Raw genomic sequence first — 11,996 nt, forward strand, 5'->3', positions numbered from 1 at the left:
CCTTCGTGGTTTGTGGTTCAACTCAATATGTACTAGTCCACTTGTTTCTCTTGTTATCCTTGCAGTGATGTGTGGTACTATACTTGTTGCTTGCACTAATAAGTAATCTATCTTATATATATATACTATGGTTCTCTCTACTAGTGGTACTACTACCAATTGAATCGATATAGACCATCAGTTTATAAGGTCATATTTATACTTTACTAATTTAGTGGTTATGTAACATACCCAAGCCCGTAAACCCGAGAACTAAATTTAACTTAAATGCATCATGTGGTTGGGAGTGATTTTAATTGTTTTTGGATCTTAATCATCTCATCATCACATCCAATAATAGACCTAGAGTCACAAAAATAATTAATTTGGTATTTATCTGCATCCAAAAATTCTACAAAAATTCTGAAAAATACCTTGATATGTCAGAAATCAACCCTCAAAGTTTCAAAATTTTTCATTAAGGTTTGCTATCTCTTGATCTATTTTAATCTCTCGAAAATCCTGAAAAAAACTGCTTAGTAGATTCAAACTTGCTCTCTTGGTAAAATTTATTTCAAAACCTCTTTTTGAAGTTTGGTTTCATCCAAAGTCTTCTACTAACTTTCCTCTAACACTACGAGGAGTGGCACACCATGGATCACTCTTTAACCCTTTCTTCTCTCCCTCCAAAAATCGAATCAGCTACTAACTGCATTGTCAACGGCTGCTAATCATGCTGTCAACCCATGTTCATCCCTTTTTTAAGCCTAAACCAAAGACTTCTAACCAAAACCACTTCAGCTCTTTCACCCTCCACATCACCCCCGACCAAGAGGATCACTAGTACACGTTTTTTGCTGCACAAAATCTCCCTTCAATCCCCTCCAAAGATCCTTGGCAGACAACATTGCATGACAGCCTCCAAGCCAGATTTCAAATTTCTTTCACTTGCAAGTGGGCTCCACACCCCTAGGACCCACATGGCAGTCTCCCAATCTCTCCTCACAGCCTCCACCGCCCTCCATGCCCAATGGGAGCCTAAGAAACCCCATGATTTCACTAGCCACCCCTCTCTCTCACACTCTCCCCACTTCATTTTTGCTTATTTCTCAAGCCAGCGCGCCAGTAGCAAGGGCATCCTCCCCACATCACGTTCCAAGCCTGAGCAAACGCATCCTATGCCCAGGTTGCTCGGAGCTTCGCCGTCTTTCCCGGCACCGACAACTTAGGCATCGTCGTTCTCCATCCCTGGTGAGTCCCTCTCACTTTCTTCCTATGGAACGTGATCTACGTATCACGCTGAGCTCATCCGTGCCTCTTTTGCCCAAGAAGCAATCTATCGAACACGTGGTGGGCGTCACCGACCTCGCCGCCGGCCAACGTCTTCACCGCTCCGGTGGACATCGTTTCATCCGTTTCTTCGCTTGGTGAGCACCCTAGTACCTTGAGACATCTCTAGCACTAACTATTTTGCACTAACCGAGCCCTTGCATGCACTAACCAAGCCATTACAAGCACATGCATGGCCATACCAAGACATACCACTGTTGTTGCTTGTGTTCCATGGGCTACGGACCACCATTTCCCTCACCACCACCACTCACGGATGCGCAAGGAACCCCTCTACATTTTCTCTTTTGCGCTCGAATCGATTCAGGCCACCGGTCGTCGCCGGCGAGCTGAAAATCCAACTCACCCATGGCTGCCCCTTGCTTGAGCCGACGAGGGACCTCCTTCGGAGAATTCGACTAAAACTAGGGTCCTATCCGAAAACTGCCTAGACACATATTACTGTAGCAAGGGAGTGCGGGTTGATTTCTTATCTTCCGAGGGCCTTTCTGCAAAACGCCCCTCACTTTAGAAAACGCCATTCACTGACATGTGGGCCCGACTGAAATTAAATTTTGAAAACCGATTTCTATTTTTTTTAGCTGAGAATGAGCAGAACTTCAAAATTTTGTAGAAAATTCATTTTAACTCCGAAAATTGTGAAACAAGTTTTGTTAGATCCGTGGAACTGTGGACTATTTTAGAAAAATATAAAACTTGGTACTTTTTTGTACAAACTTTTCCTTTATTTTTGTTTTGCCCTAAATGTCTCCTAGAGCTTGTTAAATCCATAACAAATTGAAAATAGCTCTAAAAATTGTGAAACCACTTCTGTTAATTTTCTAAAATCATGCTCTATAACTTTTTAAAACTAATTTTCTTCACTTCTGTACAAAAATGTTGCTTAAATAAAACTTAGCCCTTTTTAAACCTTTTTAATTATTAAATGCATATCTCTGTAAAACAAAGTGATAAAATAAAAATTCCTTCACTAGAGGCCACCTGAGACCAGCACACACTCACTGCCTAAGTCTCATGCATTTTCATGCATTTTTGGTTTTTATGCATTTTTGTATTTATCGTATACGCGTATTTTGAATAGAGGAAGAATACGTTGAAGAAGAAGAGGTTGAGTTTGTTCAAGACCAGGTCCAGTTGTTTGCGGACGAAGGCAAGTCAGCCCCTCCTTGACCACTTTGATCCTATGTTTTATTGGGCTAAATGATTCTATTGCAATCATGCATACGTTAGCTAGTATTAATTTTAGTAAAAGAAATTATATAAATGTGGGAATGGTAGATATGACCTAATTGCTGCATAACCTACCTTGAAATATTGAATCCTTGCTGGTTGTAACCATAGGGTGCTCTTGGATATAATTATTGTGTTATTTGGGGTTATGCTATGCTTATATTGCCGCAACATGCTTATATTCGGTTACCGTCTTACAAATTACTCATTTTGATAAATGTTATATGTAAAAAAAAGGTTATTTTGATGCTGCTGGACAGAATTCTAAATGTGTGAGTATTGTGAACTGAAAATGGAGATAACTTGTTTTTAGACTTGAGCGGCGAGTGGTGTACATATAGTGGTAGATGTGCACCGATAGGGGGAGCGTTCGCCCGGGTCGATTAAGGACCTCACTCTATGTCACCAACTAATGAAAACAGTACAAACCACATGTGCTAAGTATGGGCTGGCCTTAACCTATTAAGTTGTTTAGAGTTTAGCCTTGCATCTTGGTAGGCCGAAGAGTATGAGTTACCGGGTTTTGGTAACTTATCGGAACTTCCTATGGCTTGTGATTTGTTGAGATTGGTTAATGACATGTGGTATGTGATGATTTGAGCGGGCAGTCTGTCCAATACAACGGTGTCGTGCCTCGTGAGGGATTCCGGTAGGGTTCCTTACGGCGCTAGGTTAAAGCGTGGGCCCGCTACCTAGTGGCGCTACTTTGCTAGTAGCGTGGCTAAAACACACATCGTGCTGGTGCAAGGCTAGACAATAAACAATGTAACAATTTCGTTATGACCTCTAGGTCACACTCAATGTGTAGAGTGTGGTGATACCGACGGGTATCGGGTATCGGATAAACTAGAGCGATACATATCATGTGGGCTTAAAAGTTGTACAAACTCTGCAGAGTCTAAAACTAATCGATTAGCCGTGCTCACGGTCATGAGCGGCATGGTGAAGTGTCATGAGTATAGTTTGTGATTTTGATAAACTCTTTGTGAACTTGAAAAATGGTTGGAATGTTTTGTTGGTGAACTTGGGTAAAGTTCGGTGAATGGTGATGATATGATGGTAAGTGGTGATGATCTACCTTGAGGGGTAGATGTGTGTTATTTATTCATTACATTACAAGCTTTACTTACGCTATACTATTGTTATAAAATTTCCGTTACGAAACATGTTGTGAACTAAAATTGGCATTTATGCAAAAATTTACCTATACACAGCTTATCCTTGAGTATGGCCAACATGTAGCATGCTAGGGTTGTCACCGACTTGCCAGTACATTAATTTGATTAATGTACTGATTTCTTGCTTTCTTTTACTTGTTTTGGCTTAGACCCTACTGCAGGTAATGATTGTTTGGATGAGGAGTTTGATGCAGCTTGTGATTTCCAGGATGGTTCTAACTAGGGATTTACCCTAGCCGGTTTGCCTATGGGCTTTTGGGTAGCACGCTTACCGCATGAACCAATATGTATGGCTTATCGCCAAGTACTACTTAGAACTTATTAAGACTATTTATGCGTTATGCTTAGAACCACTTATGATTCGGATATCATGCTTGAGATGATTTATGTGAGGCTATGTTGCATTCCTGGGCGACTAGTCCCAGATGAGGATGGGTTTGAAATGGTTGAGATAATCGGGGAATATGCCTTTGTTGAGATCGAGTCTCTGGGGTACGCTTTTGGTTGCCACCATCGAGTGGTTGACGGGCGTATGACGTAGATGACTGGCATGGCTATTCCAATGGTTATGTCTTCTATTTCATATCCGATGGCTTAGAGCCTTTGTAGTGTCCTCTTCAAGACATGTCGGGGTCTGCGATGAGGTTGGATGGTTATCGTAATTATTTGGGTTTAATTTGAGGCCCCATCCATCCAGATATTTCGCGCTGACATGTCTCGGAGCATTGCACTACCTAGGTTTTGGGACGTCCTCACAGGTTAGGGGTAAGGTTGGTATCATGGTATTATCAATTCTTCATAAGAGGTTTTTATACATTCATCAAATCGTTTTACTACCTAGCACGTTCTCGATGGAACATTCTTCCACACACATGTAAATGTAAGATTTTACCCATCCAAGCCTATACATTTTGGATAGTTATGCCCCTACATGTTTCTACTGTCGTCAAATAAGGTGACAGAAGAAATAGATCCGGATCATTCGATAAAATTAGATCAAGGGTTTATATTCTTTTCTACTACCAATAGAGAGCACCATATGAGATTCATAACATATGGAACAGTGACGGTAACAACAATAACCCTGCTGGTCGGCTTGGTACCTTGTTAATCTTTTTTTACTTTTGTTATTGATCAAACGTTTGATTTTTAGTTCTTCCATAAAAAACGCACACAATGTATGGGCCTTTTGACTTGCGTGTACACCTTCGATTATCATCCAACAGCAGTGATTGGATTTGATTGATCAAATTAAATTTTTAAACATTTGATCACTAGGCGGATCCATCTTTCTCCCTCCATGATTCTTCTTATGCTTATCTTTGAAACCTTCTAGAAGTTGTATCTCTTAGGTAACCTTTCTCAATGTTTCCTTAAATTGGACAACCAATTGTTGTCGTTGAGTTTGGTCAAGGGGTGTCACACCTGATTTGGCATCGGCGATGACTGCGTATGGCCAGGCTCACCGTCGATTGCAACCACAGCTTTAGCCCTCCCAGACCATACTACAGCAACATAGGGATCATTGACATCTCTCTGGACGGGAAAAGTATTCTAAACCCCTTTAAGGGATATCTCCTCGTCTATTGCATGCTATTCAAATAGTCGTTAAAAAATTTGAAAAAAAATTATGAAGACTACAGAAACATGCAAGTTTAAATATAACTTCTATAATCTATAAAATAATAACAAATTAAAGTCTGAATAGTATATGTATACTCACTGTCATATTTGTTATTTTTTTATGGATTATAGAAGTCATATTTGAACTTGCATGTTTGTGTAGGGATATATCTTATATTAATCTATCTTCATAATTTTTTTAAAAATTTTTAGTGAGTATTTAGATAGCATGTAATAAACGAGGAGACATTTGCACATATTTACTATCAAGTGAGAATAAATTATGAGTCATTTGCTAAGAGTTAGACCATAAAAAAATTGTTTTTTATAATATGGGTCCCCTGGCGGAGTCCGAACTGCCCGAGAAAATTTCAGGCGTTGCAATAAAAAAAATTCCAAGTGGACCACGTGCCTGTCCAGTTACGTTCGGTCTGAAAAATTCCAAGAAAGAAGAGGAGCTTAATTAATTAATAGGAGTGCCGTGGTGAGCCTTCTCTTGTTGCACGTCCCGGTCGAGCGTGTCCAACATGACGGCAAATTCTGCGAGTTGAGATATCAAACGGCAAGTTGAGAAACATATCAAACTGCGAGTTGAGCAACTGGTATGGCAACAATAAACCAGCAGTTAGTTGGATCGATGGACTACTAATTTGGCCATTGTTATTTCATTAGCTTATAGCGATCCATCTCGTTTCTTAGTGTAAGATGTATTACACGTGGTCATGGTCCAAGTACTCCTACTCGTCCTAATAGTTGATAGTGGCCTCTAGCAAAATGTGTCAACTTCTATGTGCACATAAAGATCGTATCAGACGAACCATCACAACATCACGTACAAGATATTTTCTTTGCCTCACGATATTTGGTCTAACTCCAAGCCGATCTCTCTTTCTCGATGCTATAACTCAGATCCTTGAATATGTCAACACTTAATCTAGCACTGTCATGCATTTCTTGATCCGATTACTCAATGGGCATAGAGATATCTTTTTCATATAGAGGGGCAAATCCCATCTTGAATGACCATGCCTCATATCATGCTCCATGACAAACTCGAAAATTACGTTTATAACTATCTAGTTACGGAATAGCGTTTGATAGCCCCTGAGTAGGTCGGTTCACATTTTGAGAACATAGAACAGCTTCAGGCATAAAGGCAAAGCATACACGTTGTATAAAGAGATGACAATATCACAATACCTCACGCTGGGTCGGTCCAACATCATATCATACATACGCCCACATTACTAGTTTGACATCTCCATCTCCATGACTTACGCAACATAGTCATCAATTAATGCAAATGCTAGCCATCAACTCCGACTAGAGATAACTTTACAATAACCATACAAATAAAGAGTTTCACAAACAATTCACATAATTGCCAATAAATACAAGTTGCCTTTCATGGATATTCAACAGATAAATAAATGTCATCGATACAACGAAATATAATCATCTCTATGATTACCTCTAGGGCATATTTCTCATACTTTGAAAATAAGGTATTAGCATGTAGTTTTCATCATTACCACAGTGACCAACCTCTTCATCACTCAACTTATTATCTCAAATGAAATTATGAAGCACCATGCATGCATTATTTTTGTTTGGTTTACCATGGGATAATTCAGTAAGTCCGATAGAATTATCCATTTCATCTTCAAAAGAACAATAAATCACGATATGAAGAGATGAATGCAAATGGTTGAATACCTCCTAGTCACTACGATGTGGACCTGCACGAAACTCCTTCAAATGGTCTTTGGTCGTCCTTTTATTTTGATTTTAGCCCAAGCCAACTAGGTAAAATAAACATGCAACATGAGACATCATTTTATCATTGAAGTAGTGAGAAGATGGTTAGAAAGGTATATGTGACTTTACTAGGTGGAGGTAGGGATGTTAACAGATTGGATAATATCCGATCTGATCCAATCCGAATCCACTTGAATTAAGGATGTAATAGGGGTTTACAACTATCCGACGGAAACGGAGTCGGATTCGGACAGTGAGTTGCGGATTCGGATACGGATGTGGTATTGTAAATATCCAGTGATGCGGATTATCTGATTTTCTTATTGGATTATCCGATAGACATTTTAGCGGATAATCCGAGTTTTTAGACCACAAAGCATGCACTCAATCAAAAGCCCATCACTAGCCTAAGTATTTTTAATTCAATATTGAATGACAATATATTGATTATATGTACACATCACATCCGGTCATAGTAATCCGTTTCCGAGCCGACTCCGCACCGACTCCGCACCATTTCCGACATCCGCAACAATCCGCATCCGTATCCGTATCCAAAAACATCCGCACCTGCTCCGCATCCGCTTAAATATTATGGTTTAGGATATGGTATGATAACTATCCGTCCGAATCTGCTCCGTTAACACCCCTAGGTGGAGGATGAGCGAAAATAGCGGCATATTAGCATATATCGTTGAACACCCTCATATCATGTAACTTTATTGGGCACACAAATGTATATAGAGAGAAGCAGCAAGTTGGTTAAATAACCAGTTGCAATAGAAAAGTAGAGAAAATTAAAGGTTGCGATTAATTCATGGATGAATATATAGAGGTCGGCAGGTCGCCGATAAAAGCAAGCAAGCTAGCTACAGTAGTGTGTATGCATGCGCAGAAGATTTATTCCATCGGCGGCACGCCGCATATAAATATAGACACACGGAGGCATGCTCACTGCAAATCTCCTGCATGTTAGCTTAATTGGCCAAGATAGCTTGGAAGATTAAAGTAGGTAAAAGCCATGCAACGTGTGCTATGGCTGCTGCTTGTTGCTGCTCTTCCTGCAGTAGCAATATTTTCTCCGGTTGTGGCGGCGGCGGCAGCAGCTCCTACCACACAGCAGCTTCGTCGTCCGGGCTGCCCGAGCAAGTGCGGCGATGTTGACATCCCCTACCCATTCGGCATCGGCGACGGCTGCGCCTGGCCGGGCTTCACCGTCGATTGCAACCAGAGCTTTAGCCCTCCCAGACCGTACTACAGCAACATCGAGATCATCGACATCTCTCTGGATACAGGGGAGATGCTCATCTACACTCCCGTGGTCTACGACTGCTACAACTCATCCAACACCACCGACTCTTCTCTGACGTTGCAGCTCAACATCACCGGGTCGTCGTTCCTGGTCGCTCCGAAGAGGAACGAGTTCACGGCCATTGGCTGCGACACGGTGGCGTGGTTAGGGGGCAGGGACGACGGGAGCTACTCGACCGGCTGCATCACGACGTGTGTGAGCTTGGACGGAGCTGCAGACGACGGTGAGCCCTGCACGGGGCTGGGTTGCTGCCAGGTCCCCTCCATCCCACCCAACCTTACCACAATAGTGCTCGATTGGAGCACTTCCCCCATTAACCGTGCGTGGAGATTCAACCCCTGTAGCTACGGTTTCGTGGCTGTGAAAGGCTGGTAAGTAAAAGTGTAAAACATCACTCCCGGGAACCATTAGTATTTTCCATTTTTGTCAGATCTGTTAATTAACAAGTGTGTCACTAGTATTTCTTTCTTTAGAGATGGATCGAGCAATGTAAAATGACAATATATTATATATATAATAGGTACCATTTCAGCCGGCAAGATTTTCGCCGTGCCGGCAGCAACATCTTCGTGAACCGTAGTGGAGAATCAAGTGTACCGACAGTGCTTGACTGGGCCATCCGGAACAACGGGTCGTGCTCACCATTAACACGGGTATCTCCTGCCTGTGTCAGCGCGAACAGCTACTGCACCAACACCACCAATGGAGAGGGATACCTCTGCAACTGTACCATGGGATATGCCGGCAACCCCTATGTCGCCGGTGAAGGCGGATGCACAAGTTAGTTCTTGCTTGCTAATTACTTTTCTTCTTCGATCGGCATGAAGATCATGCTAGTGTTCTGATATATAGTACGTGTGCATGCAGATATTAACGAGTGTGAGCTTAGAAGAGCAGATCCTACTAAGTATAAGAAACTATATCCTTGTTCCTCTTATAGTAGATGCCATGACACCGTTGGTGGTTATGATTGTAAATGCCGGTTCCCATTTATTCGAGGGGATGGTAAAATTGATGGCAAGGGATGCCGCTCCATATTTCCCGCACCTGTAGTCGCCGTGGTTGGTGAGCCATTCTTGCTACTTGCTTATATTAATCCATGCTCTGCCTCCCCTAAAATTAATTAAATCAATCAACAAATTAACTAGCAGCACTATATATCTTTTAGCAATTTTGAAGTCTGATTTTTGCCTTGTTTTCATACAGCGACGTTCTTAGCTGTGATTTTTCTTCTGGGCCTCGTGTTGCTGTATAATATATTGAAGCGTAGACAGCACTACGTAAACAATGGTGGCCAATTTCTAAAGGGTATGGAAATCATTGAATTCAAGGAGAAGATCCTGAACAAGATAACAGAGAATAAAAAAACCATACTCGGGGAGGGTTCCTTCGGAAAGGTCTACAAGGGAATCCATGACCACCAGCTGGTTGCCGTGAAGTACTGCAAGGCAAAGCGCAAGATGCGGATGCTCAGCAAAGTCATGATGAGGAGCAAGAGCCAAAACATGTTAAAAAAAGGTTTTTTTTGGCCATCACAAGATTCATCAAAAGAGCCTAGTCAGGAGATAGTGGACGAGCTAAGGGTCCAATCACAGCTCCGCCATGAAAATGTGGTCCGTCTCATTGGGTGTTGCATTGAGACAGAGGAACCCACGTTGGTTCTTGAGTACCTTCCCAAAGGGAGCCTCGAGAAGTTACTCCATGGTTCTGAGCGGCAAACTCTCTCGCTGTTGCAACGCCTTGACATCGCCATCGGCTCTGCAGAGGCTCTCTCCTACATGCACTCCTATCCCTCCCACGGCATCATCCATGGAGATGTCAAGCCAGCCAACATTCTCCTTGATGAAAACCTCATCCCTAAGGTATCGGACTTTGGGTCATCTGAGGTCACGCTAAAACACAAGCATGCGTGTGCCGACATGAACTATATCGACCCAGTGTCCATGCAGACAGGAAAAACTACAATGAAGAGCGACGTTTATAGCTTCGGTCTTGTGCTCCTCGAGCTCATCACCCGGAAGAGGGCCAGATACGGTGAGACAAGCCTCCTAGTAGAATTTGTCAACCAGTACAAAGATAGCAATGCATGGAGGAAGATGTACGACCAGGACTTGTCTGTAGATTGCACGGAGTGCCTTGACAGGATGGCCGCCATCGCAGTCCGGTGTCTGGAAGTACCCAACGTGGACAAGAGACCAACCATGGCGGAGGTGGTTAAGGAGCTTAAGCAGTTGAGGGATCAAGCAACCACTCGTATGTCCTAGCTATATATATATGCAATCGTATGTCCTACAAGCTCTGGATCACTAGTTGGTAATGTTAATTAAATGGGCTAGGCCCAATTAAGTTTAATTAAAATTTCACTAGCCCACAATGAATAGTAGAGACAATAATACCATCTTGGAGAATTAAAGTGGAGAACCTCAACTTAAATAGAGAGGTAGAAGAGACTCTCTGTTGACTGGTTGAACCGGTAGGAAGACCGGCACACGCGCGCGCGCCGGCTGGTCCGGGACGCGGCGTCGACCCGGCCGCTGCGCCCGCCCGCCCATATTCCTCCTTCTTCCCGAGGCCAGAACGTTTTCCTCTCCATTGCTTTTGCTGCTCTTTGGTTTTATCGAGTTCTTGCACTACCTCTCTGTCTCCTCGGTTCTGTTCTCTTGCCGCACGAGGGTTCGGAACGAGCAGGCCTCCGGAACCCCTCTAGCCAGAGTACCTGCTCGGGTAGGCGGGTGCTAAGGTTTTTGGGGAGTGCGCTCGCACGACTGCTCACTGCATCATCTCGACTGACGGAAACGGCAACGGGAGTGGGAGCGGCGGCGCGCTCGACGACGACGGCGGTGTGCACGGCGACAGCAACGTCAACGGGAACAACAACACCAACAGAGGCAGTACTGCCTCAAACACCAGCGGAGGGCTATTTTCAGGGCATCATGGTATTATCAATTCTTCGTAAGAGGATTTTATCCATTCATCAAATCGTATTAGTACCTAGCACGTTTTCGATGGAACATTCTTCCACACACATGTAAATGTAAGATTTTACCCATCCAAGCTTATATATTTTGGATAGTTATGCCCATACATGTTTCTACTGCTGTCAAATAAGGTGACAGAAGAAATAGATCCGGATCATTCGATAAAATTAGATCAAGGGTTTATACTTTTCTACTACCAATAGAGAGCACCATAATAGGACTCATAACATATGGAACAGTGACGGCAATAGCAGTGACCCTGCTGGCCGACTTGGTACCTTGTTAATCTTTCTTCACTTTTGCTATTGATCAAACGTTTGATTTTTTGTTCTTCTATCAAAACACACGCAATGTATGGGGCTAGGGTAGGGGGAGGGTGCATACAGGCCTTTTGACTTGCGTGCACACCTTCAGATATCATCCAACAACAGTTATCGGATTTGATTGATAGAATTAAAATTTTAAACATTTCATCACTAGGCGGATCCATCTTTCTCCCTCCATGATTCTTCTTATGCTTATCTTTGAAACCTTCTAGAAGTTGTATCTCTTAGGTAACCTTTCTCAATGTTTCCTTAAATTGGACAA

The 11,996-nt window shown here is 42.6% G+C and overlaps 1 protein-coding gene across 1 annotated transcript; it reads left to right on the forward strand.

Annotated features, from left to right (window-relative positions):
- The first annotated feature begins 8,139 nt into the window (after positions 1–8,139).
- Positions 8,140–10,733, forward strand: LOC102700943 (wall-associated receptor kinase 5-like). Its single transcript, XM_006663614.2, has 4 exons — positions 8,140–8,801; positions 8,951–9,210; positions 9,298–9,495; positions 9,637–10,733. Exons 1-4 carry the CDS (start codon positions 8,140–8,142, stop codon positions 10,692–10,694), a joined length of 2,178 nt encoding a protein of 725 aa, XP_006663677.2. The 3' UTR covers positions 10,695–10,733.
- Positions 10,734–11,996: the final 1,263 nt, after the last annotated feature.

The sequence above is a fragment of the Oryza brachyantha genome, chromosome 11, assembly GCF_000231095.2.
Source record: "Oryza brachyantha chromosome 11, ObraRS2, whole genome shotgun sequence".
NCBI lineage: Eukaryota > Viridiplantae > Streptophyta > Magnoliopsida > Poales > Poaceae > Oryza > Oryza brachyantha.

Coding starts and splice junctions, on each gene's coding strand:
- LOC102700943 (XM_006663614.2), top strand. CDS start 8,140: ATGCAACGTGTGCTATGGCTGCTGCTTGTTGCTGCTCTTCCTGCAGTA. Junction 8,802..8,950: donor TTCGTGGCTGTGAAAGGCTG/GTAAGTAAAAGT, acceptor TATATATAATAG/GTACCATTTCAGCCGGCAAG. Junction 9,211..9,297: donor CGGTGAAGGCGGATGCACAA/GTTAGTTCTTGC, acceptor GTGTGCATGCAG/ATATTAACGAGTGTGAGCTT.